Source organism: Raphanus sativus, chromosome 6 (genome assembly GCF_000801105.2).
Source record: "Raphanus sativus cultivar WK10039 chromosome 6, ASM80110v3, whole genome shotgun sequence".
NCBI lineage: Eukaryota > Viridiplantae > Streptophyta > Magnoliopsida > Brassicales > Brassicaceae > Raphanus > Raphanus sativus.
Window position 1 is genome coordinate 41,396,080 of NC_079516.1, and position 16,762 is coordinate 41,412,841.

The 16,762-nt window shown below is 34.8% G+C and overlaps 4 protein-coding genes across 4 annotated transcripts; 2 read left to right on the plus strand and 2 right to left on the minus strand.

Moving 5' to 3' along the window:
• Positions 1-6,600: 6,600 nt before the first annotated feature.
• On the plus strand, positions 6,601-7,388 carry LOC108812547 (17.6 kDa class I heat shock protein 3). The gene has a single exon (XM_018584835.2). The coding sequence runs from the start codon at positions 6,776-6,778 to the stop codon at positions 7,247-7,249; it is 474 nt and encodes a 157-aa protein (XP_018440337.1). The 5' UTR covers positions 6,601-6,775; the 3' UTR covers positions 7,250-7,388.
• LOC108812546 (E3 UFM1-protein ligase 1 homolog) lies at positions 7,360-12,339 on the minus strand. Its single transcript, XM_018584834.2, has 20 exons — positions 12,065-12,339; positions 11,631-11,942; positions 11,280-11,546; positions 11,079-11,126; positions 10,827-10,892; positions 10,592-10,695; positions 10,388-10,481; positions 10,256-10,312; positions 9,765-10,152; positions 9,524-9,678; positions 9,364-9,429; positions 9,212-9,280; positions 9,042-9,134; positions 8,883-8,948; positions 8,553-8,599; positions 8,398-8,461; positions 8,224-8,301; positions 8,073-8,135; positions 7,836-7,928; positions 7,360-7,739 (listed from the first exon to the last, which is right to left on the minus strand). Exons 1-20 carry the CDS (start codon positions 12,236-12,238, stop codon positions 7,629-7,631), a joined length of 2,415 nt encoding a protein of 804 aa, XP_018440336.1. The 5' UTR covers positions 12,239-12,339; the 3' UTR covers positions 7,360-7,628.
• Positions 12,340-12,478: 139 nt separating this feature from the next.
• Positions 12,479-14,468, plus strand: LOC108806414 (exosome complex exonuclease RRP46 homolog). The gene is made up of 9 exons (XM_018578523.2): positions 12,479-12,604; positions 12,881-12,988; positions 13,073-13,186; positions 13,290-13,390; positions 13,506-13,526; positions 13,701-13,773; positions 13,860-13,927; positions 14,023-14,143; positions 14,240-14,468. Exons 2-9 carry the CDS (start codon positions 12,883-12,885, stop codon positions 14,338-14,340), a joined length of 705 nt encoding a protein of 234 aa, XP_018434025.1. The 5' UTR covers positions 12,479-12,604; positions 12,881-12,882; the 3' UTR covers positions 14,341-14,468.
• LOC108806413 (nudix hydrolase 9) lies at positions 14,418-16,611 on the minus strand. Its single transcript, XM_018578522.2, has 9 exons — positions 16,443-16,611; positions 16,145-16,219; positions 15,928-15,984; positions 15,710-15,792; positions 15,555-15,613; positions 15,300-15,448; positions 15,080-15,214; positions 14,836-14,994; positions 14,418-14,690 (listed from the first exon to the last, which is right to left on the minus strand). Exons 1-9 carry the CDS (start codon positions 16,530-16,532, stop codon positions 14,583-14,585), a joined length of 915 nt encoding a protein of 304 aa, XP_018434024.1. The 5' UTR covers positions 16,533-16,611; the 3' UTR covers positions 14,418-14,582.
• Positions 16,612-16,762: the final 151 nt, after the last annotated feature.

The window sequence follows — 16,762 nt, forward strand, 5'->3', positions numbered from 1 at the left end:
TCTTCTCCTTCATTCCAATTCTTCTTTTCTTTTCGTAATATTTCTTCTCCAAACTCCATGTTTCTCTTTTCTTTCACCAATTTTTTGTTTTCCACAATCAAATCTTTCTTTAAAAAAAATTCTATTGCTTCAGGTTCAAAAGGATGATCTCTGATGGTTTATTATCAAAAGAAAAATAAAAGAGTTTCAAACTCATGACTATGTTCTTCTGCTGGTAAATTTTATTTCTTGTTTTTTTTTTACTTCTTATAGTGATTATGTTATAAGTTTGATGTTGTTTTTTTACTTTGATTATCTAAACTTGAAATTGGGCTAAGATTTGTTATCTCATATATTTGTTTTATAAAATATTCGTTAGCTGGTAAATGATTTGATACCTACTACATATTTTGTTAGCAGAATCAAAAATTGTCATTAATTAATATTTGTGTACATGATAAATAGTTTGACAGCTTGCACATTGTTCGATACTTGGTTTGTTATCTGACAAATTGGCTGATACACGGTTTATGAGTTAATAAATTGTTAGATAAATTGTTTGTTATTTTAAACATAATTTGTTACTTGATACATATTTTGTTAACTGATGCATAGTTTGATACCAAAGATTGATATGATGTTACAAAAAAACTTGTCATTAATTGATACATAACTGATGTAGCTGATAAATGGTTTCCCGGCCTGTACATTTTCTTATTCTTAGTTAGTTTTGCTGATAAATGGATTGATACTTTGGGATGAGTAAATATGTTGTTTGTTAAATAATTTTTTATTTGATACATAATTTGTTATACGGTATATGTTTTGTTAGGTGACACGTGGTTTGATATCGATAAAATGAATAAAGGAGAAGATTCAAAATTTTGAAAATGGTGACAAAGATAGAGATATAAAACGGGAGGGAAGAGGAAAGAGAATGAAAGAGTGTAAGAGAATGAGTTAATATTATTTTACTATTTTAACATACTACATGTTTGATATTGTTGTATCAAGTATCATCTAAGAGAGCATAAACAAAAAAATATTTCAATTAACTAACCATCTATCAAACAATGTATCACTTAATAAAACATGTATCAGTTAACAAAACATATATCAGCTAACAAATTATGTATCCACAACAAATAAGGTTATTTCATAAGTGCATTTTTTAACAAATAAATTAACCACTAACAATTAATTTTATCGTGAATCATCAGCATCTATTCCTTCTATATATCATCAAAATTTTACATTTACCACCATAGTTACTATCTGCAAGAGATGAGTATGTTCACAAAGTTTTTTATTCGCTTTAGATAAAATTTAATTTAAGCGCTATTTGCTCAATTATCCGATATTATTTAATTTAATAAAACCTTGATTTTATATTCTAAATGAGATATATGTTTCGTTAGCAGTTACAATCACGGTACTACTAATTGATAAATGGATGGTAAGCTGTTAAAAGCAATTAGCATTAGTTGATACATTGTCTGTTAGATGATAAATGGATAAATAGTTGTTATTAATTGATGCATAGTTTGTTAGTTGATAAATGTTTTGATTGATGGTTTATCAACTTATAATTAGTTCGATACATGGTTTGTGAATTAATAGGCTATTTGATAAATGGTTTGCTATTTGATAAATGATTTATTATCTAATACATATTTTATTATATGATGTGGAAAAATTTGATAAAAGATTTGTTATCTGCTAAAAGATTTGTTACATGATACATATTTTGTTAACTAATGCGAAGAATTTATAAATGGTTGGTAAGCTGTTACATAAACTTGTCCATTACTGATACTTGTTCTGTGTAATTGATAAATGGTTTGATTAACTGATACTTGTTCCGTGTAAATGTGATGAGCTTTCTGTGAAGGATTTGATTTACAACAAAATAAATTTTAGAGAAAAAATTATGAATGTATTATTTCTAGTGAAAATTATTTGGAATTTAGATGAGAATTGTTTAGAGATGAGAAGAGAAAAAAAGAATTGGAGTATAGAGTTTAGAAAGAGAAATGTTCAGAGATAAGAAGAGAAAGAATAGAAAGAAGAAATGAATGGTTGAGAAAAAAACTATAAAGTTAAACAAAATGAAAAAACAAATGGTGGAGATGGGTTATAGCTGGAGACCTACGCTGACACAGTTGCTGTGAGTGTTTCTGACACTGCACAGAACGTCATTTCTATTGAAGGGCAGCAAGGGAAATTGTTCTTCCTAATTGTATGGGTTGGACTTCTTGTGTCACTTCATAGGTACTCTTCAAATATGGCCATCCAACAAGGGTATTTACCCAATTCCCCCTAAAAGGTATAACACGGAAAACAATAGGATTGATTAAAGGACTTTATTGATAGTAAGTCAACTTGGGCAGTAAAAGATTTATTTACTGACCTTTTGCGAAAATGATTTGCTGGACGAAGAACCTATTGAAAATAATTGTCCAAGTTAATTTCAGAAAATATGCGACTCAATAGTCTTTAGTTTGTTTAAATTAAACTCTTACACAAAATGTATATATTACAACAATGGTTTTCATCTATATAATAATTGTATTGTTAGGCCCATTCTTTTCTTTAACAAATTAAGGCTAACAGTTATTAAGCCGAAACAATAAAAGTAGCCATAATCCTCGCAAATGCTGACTATATGTCGGCAACATAACTACTCAGGAGAAAGAAAAATACGATTCAGAAAAGAGAAATTAGGGTTCTTTGACTCAAGAGTTTATGTTCAATTTTTCATAAATCCATTAGGGAATTTCAAGTAGATTCAACTTCTTATTTGTTTTCAGTGTGTAATTTCACGTTAGATTTTGAATTAAGTCTGCAGATTTTGTTTTCTTTAGCTGCCTTTAACGCGTCTGTTTAATAACATAGTAACTCTTCAATTGAAGATCGTCTTGGCTCTATCTCCTTCCTTAATTTCCATCTTCAATTCATAAAATTAATCATGCATCCTCTGGGTTCATAAGAGGCCGCGAATCTGAAGAACCAAAATGCATAAAAAAAATTTAAACATAAAAGGTAATAATCAGCAGTAAAAATCTGTTAAGTCATTGGATAATATCTAAATATTGTCTAATAAAATATTAATTGTCTTTGAGTTAGGAGTGACAATGACGAAAGAATATTAATTTACAAAGAGGGGAAGTAAGTAATGTAATGTCTGACCTAAGATATTTCCACTTGTTTGGTTGGTGCACAGGTTAGACAGAATCTTGAAATTGTTTGCTATTAGAGATGATCTTGGTATATCTAGCATAGTTTTTTTATAGAAAAATAAAAAGGTAGACTTTGAGAAAAGACAACAATTTGACAAATATAAATAGAGCTAAAATAATATAAAAAAATAGTCTTTACTTCCGTAGTGAGTGCTCAAACTGAGACACCAAATATTTTTTAACTGAGACACGGCACCAAATCTTTTTTGTTACAGTTGCATCAATATTATTTCCCTGTAAAAAAGGAATAAAACAGTATCACTTTCGTATTTTTAAAATTATATTAATGCAATATGTCATAAAAGATTGATAATCAGTAGTCTATTAGGTTACTCACACTGGAATCGGCTAGCACCATCCCAATTGTCTCTCCTCCACATAGATTTGTGACTGAAACTTGGTTAAATGATTCATCAAATGGTATAAGAGGGTATCTAAAATTTGTGACGGGAGAGAAAGATAGTCTACTCTTTTATATAGGATTCACAAAATTTAGGTTAAAATCTCGATTATTACTGTCTTAAATCAAAATTTAATGCACATTTAAATTTTAGCTAAGAAGAATATTAATTACATAGCTAACATAAGTTAGAATATTGAAAATAAAAACGTATCTACATTGAAAGTTAGAATATTGTCAATCATTAATTGATTACCAATTCACTTGTCAATCACGCCTAATTATCAGACGTTTAAAATCTAATACGAAAATTAAAATTTTTATTTTGATCAAAAGAAAAAATAGGTAGATTATTTAATATGTAAAAAATTAATCAAAATTTTATAAAGTTATACGTACTTTATATTTATAGCACAATATGTTATTTTTATTTTAAAACTTAGCTATTATTATTTGGATTACATAAATTTATTTTGTTTAACTTTTTTAAAGAAAAAATAACTATTTTATGTTGTAATATTTTGTATTATTTATTATTTTCCTAGTAAATAATATATTGTTAATGATTATTTTTTATTTAATCAATTTTAATTTTTAGAAAAATAATAACTTAAATATAGTCAAAATCCAAAAACTAAAAGCTAAAGTATAAACCACCATTTAAGTTTTTCAAAATCTAAAATCTACAACTAAATCAAAAACCAAAATTTTAAAAACCAAACTAAAATCTAAAACCAAACTAAAATCTAAAATCTGAAAACTTTGTAAACAATCATCCTTTTAATTTTATGTGTCAACACCCATACAATTATAATCTCAGACGGGAAGGTGCTTAACAATTCTATGAAAGATCATCTCATTTATTCATTTTAGTCTGTTAAAGTGTTGAACAATACATCTATGATTTCGGATTCTAAATAGTGTATTTGCTATATTTTTATTACATCTTTCAACTAAATTATTGTAGTCTGAAAATTAAAATTAAAATTAAAATAAAAGTTTTGTTGTGACAAAAAAAGTTTTGTTAATGTAGATACATTACCAATATGAAGGAGCAAGGTGTACATTAACATAAATGATTGCAAAGGTAGAGGCGACAAAATGCCATGAGTAATATTTTATTTTATTTTGCCGACAAAAAAAAATCTTTAGGTTATTCATAATTCGTTCTGGAATGCATGTGGTTGACTGGATGACACCTTGCGCATGATGTTGTCAAATTTGCATTATAAGGAAATGTTTTTGATAATCAGCTGTGGAAGACCGCACAGTAAATATGTAAGAACATTACAACATAAGCATCGTAAAAATTTAATACAATAAGTTAGTTGTTAGTCCAGTGGCATCTAATAGTAAATAGTCTAGTAAAGGAAGGGTAAAGATCAAATGAGGCTGAGAATGATTCTCATTAGAACATATGCAAAATGGTTTTTTAAAAAAATTATCTTTGTAAAGTTATTTATTTATTTTACTTCTTCTTTAATAATAAGGGGATTGAAAGTTTTGGATTTAAGTTCGTAATCTCCTCTAAGTTTAGAGTCAGTTCTCAAAAAAAAAAATCTTAAAGAATGACCCTTCCTCAAAAAGTGATTTAAACTAAAACCTAAAATTAACCCACTTATATTACTGCTAATAATAACTCGTATTACAACTAGAATACCAACACTTTAGTAACAGCTCGATATTAGTAGTAATTATACAATCCTATATAATATATACTATCTATCAACTGAAATTAAGAACAAAAATTTTCATATAGTTGGCAAAATTAAATTATCACTAGATAATTCATCAAATTGCTACTAATTCTTTTCTATATCATTTTTCTAACTAGATAATATTTTGTTTTGATTATAATCACTCTGCATGTTAAGCACGTACATCAAACTGAGATCAATCATTGTAAATTAATCAATACTCACTGATTTGAAAATGAACAAATCCTCTAATCGAGTATTTCAATTTTTTTTTGGTATTTCGGTGTTGGATCTAACAGTTATATACCGAATCGGATTTATATATTTTTAATTCAGATTCGGTTATTTCATGTTAAGTTTGAATATTTAGATTGGAAAACAGAAAACATTCATTAAATATTTACCATTAACTTAACTATTTTTCTAATTTTTAATATATTAGATAATTAAAATATTTGGAGATAAAACTTAGAAAATAGAAATATGGTTGTTGTTTTAAGATTTTCAATGTAATTTTTTAATTCATAAAATAAAACAAGAAACTTTACATACACTTTAGATGAAAAAATGAGAGAAGTAAATTAATAATATACAATTAATATACATATATTCGGTTATCTTCAGATATCTATTCGGGTTCGAATATTATCCATTCGGATTTAAAGATCATTTTTTTCCTAAATTAATACGTATTCAAATACTTTGTTATTTTGGTTCGGATTTCGATTCGATTTTTCGAGTCGCGGTTCAGATATTAGATAAATTAATGTCGAACCCTACTCTAATCTAGGTAAACAAAACCCAATTAGAAATTCACGTTTTGCCTTTTTGGGGGAAGTAATTGAGTCTTTATTTCAAATTTTCCATTTTCGAAAGAGATATCATTTGCCTAATTAAGGTTGGATTAGCTCAAAGGATGATCCCAAGAGGGTAAATTTTCTAGAACTCTAGTTTTAGTTTTTGTTTGAAAAGCTCTGAACTTATACCATTTAATAAGAGCATAGTGAAAAGTTAAGAAACAGTTTCTTATTTTTTCATAATAAACCCACTTTAGAAAACATGCATTAATGATGGCCTAATACAGTTTACTTTACAGTCTTAATGCCCTATAATGGGCCCATGAGGAGAGGTAGGGAGCCTAAAACGGCATGGTGTCGACTTAACTAAAAATGAAATTGCAGGCAGTGTACTGAAACTTCTTGAACTCACATGAGAAATCACTCAAATCAGATAACGACGGTGAAAACCGACAGTGATAAAGAAAAGAAGAATCGTGATTTCTAAAGAAACTTGCAGAACGTTCTTTCTCTCTTATCTCTTAGCAATCTCTGTCTCTGTATATATATACGCAAAGGCACGCAGACTGCAGAACCATCAAAGTAACAAAAGAAAGCAAAGCAAAATTGTGAAAGAGAACAAACTTGTGAAAGAGCATCTTAAGTCTTCTAGGAAGGGAAACGATGTCTCTAATTCCGAGCTTTTTCGGTGGCCGAAGAACAAACGTGTTCGACCCATTCTCGTTAGACCTGTATGATCCGTTTGAAGGATTCCTAACGCCTTCAGGGATGACAAACGCAGCCTCCAAGGACGTGGCCGCGTTCACAAACGCGAAAGTGGACTGGAGAGAGACACCTGAGGCGCACGTGTTCAAGGCAGACTTGCCGGGGCTGAAGAAAGAAGAAGTGAAGGTGGAGGTTGAAGATGGTAACATACTTCAGATAAGTGGAGAGCGGAGCAGCGAGAATGAAGAGAAGAGTGACAAGTGGCACCGCGTGGAGAGGTCAAGTGGGAAGTTCATGAGGAGGTTTAAGTTGCCAGAGAACGCGAAGGTAGATGAAGTGAAAGCGAGTATGGAGACAGGTGTGTTGTCGGTCATGGTGCCCAAGGTGCCTGAGAGGAAGCCTGAGGTCAAGTCTATCGACATCTCCGGTTAAAAGAGATGGAAAGTCGTAAATAAATAAGTGTGACGGTGTGAAATAAATGGTGTGCATGTGTTTGTTTCCCTGGTCTTTCCCTGTGTAATCGTGAATCTACTTGTATAATATCTTAATAAAAGTGTTTTCAAATATATAATATCTTAATAAGAGTGTTTTCAAATATGAAACCTACCCATCATCCAAATTTCTAAACACAAGTAAAGTCATAACTAGATTATGCAAAACATGAGTTTAAAGTCCTAATCTCTTGACACAAGTGAATTCATGACTGACTTAAGTAAAACGGAGTTTAAAGCCCTCTCTCTTACTCTCTAGGTTTCAGTGTAGTATTGCAGTAGGATATCCAAAGGACCTGTAAGATGTAACTTTGTTGAGATTAGGACTGTTGTAGCTGTGAGTCTCCCAGGACAAGAGACCTAAGGACCGGCATCTGACTCTCGAGGAGTTCCCGTTTGGTGAGGATCCTGTCTGCTGAGCAGTCGTGTTCCTGCACATGAGAATAGAAGAGCTTAAGAGATCATTTACTAAGAGATCTAAGGTTGTATCTCGGATAAATATTCTTCACAAGGAGAAGGATATAAACCTCTCCGGTTGAAGCCGACAGCAGAGCAAGCAGAGTTACAGTTGCTGTGTGGTAATCGGTCAAAGTTTTGTACGCAGACTCATCGAGTTTGTCCTACAAGGTTCATATAGACATAAGGTCAACGTACTGTAAAAGATGTCTTCCTTTGCACTCAAAAACTACGTGTTTATATCATAAATATGAAGGGCCTGATCGAGAGAGAAGTTATACTAGATTTTCAACTAAGTGAATGGTTACCTTCAAGTGTGAAATAGCTGCAGCAATAGCTCTACCTGGGGCTTGTAAAGCTTTATTGTGAGCCTGCAACAGTTTTCCAAACAGTTACTTCGATTCTAACTATTGAGCCATGGAGTATACAGTAGTTACACAAAACATGGATTTATTATACCTTAATATAAAGGAGAGATACAACTTTGGCGAGAAGTGCAACAGGGTCTGATTCGGTAGAAACTTGAGATATCAAATCCTGCAAGTACAAAAAACATGGTCAAGAGAAAAGAAGAAGTGACTAGATCATATAAATATGTACACTGAAACAACAATAGGGTGCTGTCGTACACACCTTGCGGTATGCGTGTAGGAGAGTTCTTTCCAGTTTCTTGTCAAGCTTTTTCAAGACCAATCCACTGCACAAATGAAGCTAACATTCAATCTAAGTCCAAGGGAACCTAAACGGATTCGCGTTAGAGATATCTTGATAAACAAGAATCAACATACCTTTCCTCTGCCAGGTCTCTGAAGGTGGTCATGAATGCGTCTACACGCTGAGACAGAGAATCCAAAATTAATGGAGCTTAGTATTCACAAGGAAAATCAAAGTGAAACCAAATGCGCCAAAATAATGCCTTTAGCAGAGTGACTGACTATATAGGTAGAAGAAGAATTAGGTGATATAGGAATAAATCGAACTAGTGAAGCCTAAATAATAATACTAAAGATTCCATATGAACCAGTAGCTATACTTTCACATCCATATCAAGTTTGTCAACCTCGGGACAGAAGTAAAGAAAAAGAGAATATGAACTTATTCACTAACGAAGATCTAACCTTTCCTTCCAATGCCTCAACTAATGCGAGCGCCTTTCTCGAGAGTGAACCGTTGAGATTTTTAGCCTGTCACAAGGGAAAAGATTCAGCTAGCATCAATTTAGAATATAAAGTGCATAAACAAAGTATTAAGATAAATTTTTGATCAAGTGCGCATACAAGGGCCGTTCTTTCAGAAGAATCAAGCAAAACTGGATCTTGAGCTTTGGAGTCTCCAACCTCAATACCATTCTTCAATTTGTTGAGGATGTCCTGTTTTTATAATCACATCTTAATTAGCTAAATCTTTAAGAAAATGACCTAGAAATCTCACTTTATTTTTGACTTACCAAGTCATGAAGTAGTGTATCAGCAATTGTAGCTGCTGTTGTTCTCAGCAGATGCCTATGTAAAACAACCTAGGACCAGAAGAAAACAAATTGATAAACTATATTCTTTAGTTTGCAAGTGTGGCCTTGCAAAACGGACCGAAAGTACTTACTGAAGTCGATTGGTCATCTTCAAATAGCTCTAGCGCTTTTTCGTACAGCTGCATATTTAGAAACGACTGCCAAAAGGAAAGACATCAAAGTGAGTAACACAGAACATACATTGATTGTCCAATGAAATATAAAACTATAGTTGAAGCAGTTGGGTCCAACCTCATCAAGCTTTTTCTGAAGATCATCCATCAAGCGTTTCATTCTATCTGCATTTTCTGTGAAGATTTTCTTTCTTCTCTCCTTTAATGAATTAATGAGCATCGGTCTCATAAGATCGGCTAAATGCTTGAGAATTGAATCTGGGTTCTCCATACCTGCAAGAACAACATAGCTACTGTCACATGGACAATCGCTACGTGATTTTGTATGAATGCACAAAGAAAGATTTTCTCAGATGTACCTTCATCTTCAAACTCAGGCACAGAGTCGACGATCTTTTTCATCACCCATTCGTCTGGCGGGATAAAGTTGTTACCTTCTTGCGCCTTAACGGACTCTTTCTTGCCTCCTGCTTTCGAATCCAACTTCTGTGACGAGGATGAATCCCTGCCTTTCTTCTGGTTTCTCTTAGATTTAGGACGGGCGTCCTCTTCGTCATCTGGAACAGTTTCGACGGTTGCTGCCTTCATGCTGGCAGACTTGCCTTTCTTCTTCTTTGATCCTTTATCTGTATTAGCAGGTATGCTTTCTGCCGACTCTGAAGATTTGCTTGGATGATCTATCAGACTAGCAGTAGAAGCTTGGATGCTAAAAGCTTCTGCCTCTTTCTCGATTTGATCATATATGCCCTGAACATTAGGAGGTCAAGCTAAGGCGTAGTACAGATAGAGAAAACCAATTGGAAAAGACAAAGGAAACTACTAATAATACCCTTCATTTCATATGTTTTACCTTTATGAACCCACTGCTTATGACATAGGATTCGCCCAGGATAAGTGCTTTCTCAGCCTGAAAGGAAAATTAAATTAGCAATCAATCGCAAAAGCGCATTGACTAAGTTATCAAATTTGATCATAATCCCACCTTGAGAGCAGATTTGACGGAGGGACAAAGAAGCAGTATCTTGTTTGCATCCTGTGATGTGAATGACGCAGGCAATACAGAGAGGGAATCGATCCTGAATCGAGTATTAAGGTTTCATTAACAATGTCATATAGACAGTTTAACACATAAAAGCACACAAACACCATAGACAGAGGGGAAAAAGAGTAAGGGCATAAGCCTCACCAGCTGTTTTGTTCAATAGCATCCTCGGTTGTAGAATCCAGCATCTCAATCATCGAGGAATGAATAAATACGGCAGATAAAGGTTTACCATCTGGATATCTAGACTATAAATGTCACACAACACAAAGTGAGATGAAAATTAAAGACGCAACATAATACTCATTCAAGTCACCATTCCATACTTATACCTTCACAAACTGGAGAAAAAATATGTTAAACTAACATGACCAAATACCTGTAAGAACTGCACGGCTTGAGAAATCCCAAGCTTCTGCATGGTCTCATAGGGAATATAAGAATTCTGCAGGAAAACAAAAGAAAATAAACCACCAAAACAGTTGCTTCACCTTTTCTACAAGGAATAGTAATTTACAGAACATGCTAACACTGCAGTCTGGTGAAGTTAAAGTTTAAACCTTCTCTAAACCCAACTACTTAATGAACGGACTAATACATGAGGCTATTTCAGAGAGAATGAATAAAAAACCTGTGAGAAGAAAGAGTCTACGCATTCCTTTTGAGCAACTGCAAAAACCTGCACCAAAAATTAAACTGCAAAGTTAACAATCTAATGAATCCTAGTTGAACATGTGAAACAGCAAGCATGAACAAGAGCCCTCTCACGACATCTTTGAATACTGTCGCAATTAGTAATACATTCAAGAAAGATTAAAACTCTATGACATACAGTAGGAGTCCAATGGGTGCCAGCACGTAGTGACCCAAGCATCTCCTCTTCCTTCAACAGACGGTTAAATATAGACTGGAAAAACGCATTCTCAACAGCGACTCCGCTAGCTCCATTCATCTCTTGCACCAACTGTTGTAACGGCGTCCACAACGCAGACAAATTGGAAGGAACAAAGATACCCCTGGAAGCACCACGAACCATAGCGGTAACACGCGCCACGTAAGCAGGTGTATATAACTGTCCACCTTCTAGCCTTGCTTTCACCTAATAAAACGAATCGGAAAAAAATGTTACCAAAAAAATACTTTCATTCACATAAAACACAATCTGGAAGAGAGGCTGCATTACCAAAGTCCCAAGGCGAGGCTCTAAAACGGACTGCACCAACTCAGAGCCGACCTGTAACTGACCAGCAAGCTCGGCCACAGAGATTTGGCTGCATTCTTGGAGCCTCTCGTTGATCTCTTCTGCGATCGAGTCCCAATAGCTTTGCGATATGATCTCTCCCTGGACGAGCATCAGCCCCGGATCACTCGAGACCACATCCTGTGCTTGCTTCTCCACGTGATACAAATCAACCCCGATCGTATCCGCCAGATCAATGACGGAGACACGTCCCAGTTTACTGATCTCGGTAGCGATTTCATTCCTCAATTGCTCCTGCAGACGAATCAATAGAGACGATAAACGTGCTCGATCAAGCAATTTGACTTTCATAGTTCATCATGCAACAATCAGGATTTATCATCGATGGAAAACGAAAATGGAAAAAGTGTATTTACCTGAGTGATGTATTCTTTGCCGGTGACGGTGTGGAGGAGATCGAAGTCGATGACGCGAAGCTCCTGAAGCTTCTGAACCAATTCGACGACGTTTCGATCGGATAATCTGACGCTTGACTTCACCTGCTGAGCGAATTCGAACTGTCGCTGCAATTCCAACAACTCTTCATCCATCTTTCCCGCAACGCTCTAGGAGATCAAAATGAAGGAATCGTAGGATTTTTCCGTCAGTTTCTCAGATGATTTTCCTCTGAAAAATTGATTCTAGTGTTACTCAGCGTAAGTTGACAAAAAAAAAAAAAAAGTGTTACTCAGCGTGTTTACTAATTTAAACCGATTGTTATTAATAACCGGACCGGTTGGTTTACGGTACAAGCTAAAACATTTTTAAATTGATTGTAACTTGTAAGTTAACTGAACCAAAGAAGAAGCCCTAATATCTCTGCGGAATCTTCTTCTTTCTCTCCTCTGGTTAAGTTCGTCGACGACGGCTTCTGGCTTTCACTGTTTTTTTTTTCTTCCAGCTACAGCTAATTTGAGGTGCAAATTATCTGACTTTCACTGTTTTTTTCTTTCTTTTTGGATAGTGATCTAGTTTCAGTTGATTTTGTTTCGATATTGTCTTTATGTAACGAGTACTGTGTAGTTGAAAGATAGAGCTGTTGTTGTTTCTGTAAACAAAGAGCCTACACCAAATGTTGCTCAGAACGATTCCAAAAGCATTTTTTTTTTCAGAATTCAGTAGTTTGACAAGTTTAAATTTAGGACGATAGACAGTTAGTAAAACCCTTTTTTTGTGTCTGTTAACTATTGAAGCAATGGAGATTGACAGAGAAGATGGAAGAAGACCGAATCAGCTGAGACCCCTTGCTTGTTCCCGTAACATCCTTCATCGTCCTCATGGCTCTGCTAGCTGGTCCCAAGGTTTTCTTAAAAAAATTATTACTTTCTTTTAGAATGAGATTAATGGACTCAACTTTCTAATGGGTATTGCTGCTTCTCGTTTAGGGGATACAAAAGTTCTAGCTGCAGTGTATGGACCTAAACCTGGAACGAGGAAGAACGAGAACCCTGAGAAGGCTTGCTTTGAAGTCATATGGAAGCCTAAATCCGGCCAGATTGGTATATATATAAATAAAGTGCATTTAGTTTGATCATGTGTGGATGGATGTATTTCTTGGTTTCACTGGGTTGATTTCTTTTCTGAAAATCTGTTTGACTTTAGGAAAAGCCGAAAAGGAGTATGAGATGATACTAAAAAAGACAATACAGAGTATTTGTGTCTTGACAGTGAATCCAAATACCACCACCTCCGTGATCATTCAGGTCAGCAACCAACCCCATCTTAAATGCCCTTTTGCTCTCGTGTCTTGTAAAGAATCTCTCAACTTATCCTTTTTGAGTTGCATCTGATGTTTCAGTTATTTGCTTTGTTGTGCAGGTTGTACATGATGATGGTTCTGTATCCTTTTTTGTAATGCTCGGTAGCCATTTACTAATGTTGTTCATCCGATTTGAGAATTTATATTAGATAGTAGTGAAAAATCTTGTAATTCCATAAAGCTAGGAAGGTGTATATAATTGTTGCATTGGTTTAAAAGATAGCTTTGGTTTCCTTAATCCAGTTTTGTTTTAGCTTCTTCCATGTGCCATAAACGCAGCATGTGCAGCTCTTGTAGACGCAGGAATACCTATGAAGCATCTCGCTGGTACATACTTTATGCTCCTCTCTAATTCACTTTTTGGTGTGATTCTTCTAATAGCTTCATCAACATTTTTATCTTCTATTTTTCAGTTGCTATATGTTGTTGCCTGGCTGATAGTGGATATGTCGTACTCGATCCAAACAAGCTTGAAGAAAAGGTTTTTAATTAAACAAAACTTTGTTTTTCCCATTACTTATATATATTCTTTTTCCTTATGTGTATTGGTTAAACTTACTTGGAACTAATGGACAGAAAATGACGGCTTTCGCTTATTTAGTCTTTCCAAATACAACTCTCTCTGTTCTTCCGGAAGTGGAAGGCGAGCCAGTAGAGCATGGGATCATTACATCAGTCACGCATGGAGTCATGTCAGGTAACTTGCTTATGAATAGAATTCACTATGCTAGGAGACTCGGTTTCTCAACCACCGCATAATATCTATATATGATTCGCTTTTGTTTTGTTTCAGTGGACGATTACTTCCTGTGTGTAGAGAACGGTCGTGCTGCTACGGCTAGTTTATCTGCATTTTTTAGGAAGAACTTCCAACAAACCCAAGGAGCTGTTTAGAAGCATGAAATCCATGTGCTTTCCCGTTAGAATTTGAACGTTTTTGTTTTCCTCCTTGTAGCTTTATGGGAACTTAATGGTCAATGTGTTTAATCATTTTTTTAAAAACAAAACAAAAATTTCGTATGTTTAGTTATGTCAACAGACGACCCTCTTGCCCTTGATACAATTATTATCATGCTCAGATTTATATATATAAAAGTTCACTCATCATCATGGAGGGGCATACGAAAACAATAAGTTCAAGGCGTTTCATTAGTGCTCTCGAGACGTTGAAGCATCAGTTGGTAGAGCGCAAAGCCACCATGGTGGCAACCTGGCATTCTTGATGCCATTGTCTTCAGCTCCTCCTGTTCGACCAGTATAAAAAGAGAAACTACACTTATTGCTGATGGGATCGGATCAAAGCACTTTAGAAAGTAGAGGGAAAAAACGATTTGTTCTCTTTGTTTTTCTAGAATGTATGTTTTATGGAATCAGAGAACTTCAACTAACCAAAGAGACAGTGTGGAGCTGTGTTGACTCAAACCCATCTTCAGCACTAGAATACAGTCTCGGAATGTCATCCGAATGGTGACTACACTTGATGAAGAAAAACATAGCTGGCCTCACATTCAATTCCCTCCTAGATATTCCGATAAAGAGAGGAGTGCTCTGCAAATTGGTAAAAAAAAAGATGGGATCAGACAGCATTTCCAAATATTCCTCACAAAAAAAGAAAAAAACACTTCTGGCTTACAAGAGATGATGCTGGTATCCCAGTTTCTTCCACAACTTCACGAGTAATGCTGTCAAACATTTCTTGACTAACCTTCTTGTTTAAAACCTCTCCATCATTTTCAAGCTGGTGAGAATCAATTCCTACTGACATCGGCTGGAAAGTTTAAAAAAGTCATAGAAGTTAGAATCAGAGACGATATGATTCCTCCTATATATATATATATATACGCTTAAATTACCTCTGGATGGCCACCGGGAAATACATAGTGACCTGGAAATTCACCGACATTATCGCTCCGGCGTAACACAATAATCTTGTGGTCAGAAGTCTCGACAACAGCAGCATTACCCAATGGACTTGAGGTATGTCGACATCTTACACAGTCATCTGTAAGAGAGACAGATAGAGAGAACAAAAACTATATCTATTAGCGATAAACTAGACAATGATCACAAATATTTCTTGGAGATTATTAGTGGTATCTGTGTGTAACCTTGTGATGTAACAAGGAACTTGTCCCACTGAGAGCTCAAATTGGTTCCTACAAAAGTCCTTGAAAAACAATGTCCACGAAACCAAGAAATCGATAAGTTATAGGTGTGGTCATATACAAAAAATAATTGATAAAATAAAAAGAAGATGAGTAACCTGTAATCTGTCAGGCCAAGGCGAAGGCAGACGTGTGGCACTTCGTTGGTACCACCATCACCATCTAAACATAATGATCCAAACTGAAAATTTTAACTAGGAGTAAGTAAGTAAGTAAGCTTTACTGAAACAAATTAAAAATCTATGTGAAAGTCCAAATATATATCATTCTCATCGTGTGACAAAAAAAAAAATATCATTCTCTATCATATGCTTACTCTGAACTTTTGGCCATTGAACAATGATGAATTGCCCTGTGTTCTCTGCTCCCAAGCCTAAAATTGCAACAACAAAAAAAAAAAACACCACATCAAAACACTCATGGGACATGAGATCCGACCAGAGTTTCTACTTTCTAGTTTCACGTATAATTAAACAAGAAATGTAATATTTGCCATTACAAAATGAGATCCGACCAGAGTTTATGGTTCTCACCTGCGCAATAGAATCTTCAAGATCGTGGTCGGGATGTTGAATCCGATCATGAGATTTCGAGAAATCCACCGACAACTTTAGCATTAAAACGACCAAAACAGTTTGATAACTAAAACTACATAAAAAATATTTTTTTTTTTTTTTTTTGATAACTCTGGTATCTGGGCAGCCACATTCCCAACTATCCCCTCGAAAAGGGTCCAGCGCCCCAACGGAAAGGATGTTAAATCCGTTGTGGCCAAGGCTCGAACCCGAGACAGAGAGAGTATTCGATTAACAGAGATGAGAGGAAGGAAACCTGAGACAGAGAGAGGCCAGAAGGACATGAGAGGAGAAGCTGGTATCGTGACCCTTCAGGCATCATTACTACTTCTGCTACTTTCGCCATGGAAGGAACTCCTGCTACAGTGGACCCGCGACAAAGCAGATATGGTAGAAAGTGCACCTTTGACGTCGACAGATTCGGGGTCCAGTGAATAGGGCCGAGAGAACTTAACATTTGAGGCACTATGGATCATTATGGACCCAAGTGGTTTAGAAATGGGCCGAAGCTTAATCCTTTCTCCTTTTGCTAAATTCTATCTTTTTCTTCCAAAGAATATTATATTTTTGTATGTA

Excerpts from the sequence above, each read along its gene's own strand:
- LOC108812547 (XM_018584835.2), top strand. The coding sequence starts at position 6,776 with ATGTCTCTAATTCCGAGCTTTTTCGGTGGCCGAAGAACAAACGTGTTC.
- LOC108812546 (XM_018584834.2), bottom strand. The coding sequence starts at position 12,238 with ATGGATGAAGAGTTGTTGGAATTGCAGCGACAGTTCGAATTCGCTCAG. Across the intron at positions 9,679-9,764 it reads GCCTGAGTTTGAAGATGAAG|GTATGGAGAACCCAGATTCA; the intron begins GTACATCTGAGA and ends TTGTTCTTGCAG. Across the intron at positions 8,462-8,552 it reads AGAGACCTGGCAGAGGAAAG|TGGATTGGTCTTGAAAAAGC; the intron begins GTATGTTGATTC and ends TCATTTGTGCAG.
- LOC108806413 (XM_018578522.2), bottom strand. The coding sequence starts at position 16,532 with ATGGCGAAAGTAGCAGAAGTAGTAATGATGCCTGAAGGGTCACGATAC. Across the intron at positions 15,614-15,709 it reads CTTGGCCTGACAGATTACAG|GACTTTTGTAGGAACCAATT; the intron begins GTTACTCATCTT and ends TTGTTTTTCAAG. Across the intron at positions 14,995-15,079 it reads GGATACCAGCATCATCTCTT|AGCACTCCTCTCTTTATCGG; the intron begins GTAAGCCAGAAG and ends ACCAATTTGCAG.
- LOC108806414 (XM_018578523.2), top strand. The coding sequence starts at position 12,883 with ATGGAGATTGACAGAGAAGATGGAAGAAGACCGAATCAGCTGAGACCC. Across the intron at positions 13,187-13,289 it reads GCCTAAATCCGGCCAGATTG|GAAAAGCCGAAAAGGAGTAT; the intron begins GTATATATATAA and ends GTTTGACTTTAG. Across the intron at positions 13,391-13,505 it reads CCACCTCCGTGATCATTCAG|GTTGTACATGATGATGGTTC; the intron begins GTCAGCAACCAA and ends TTTGTTGTGCAG.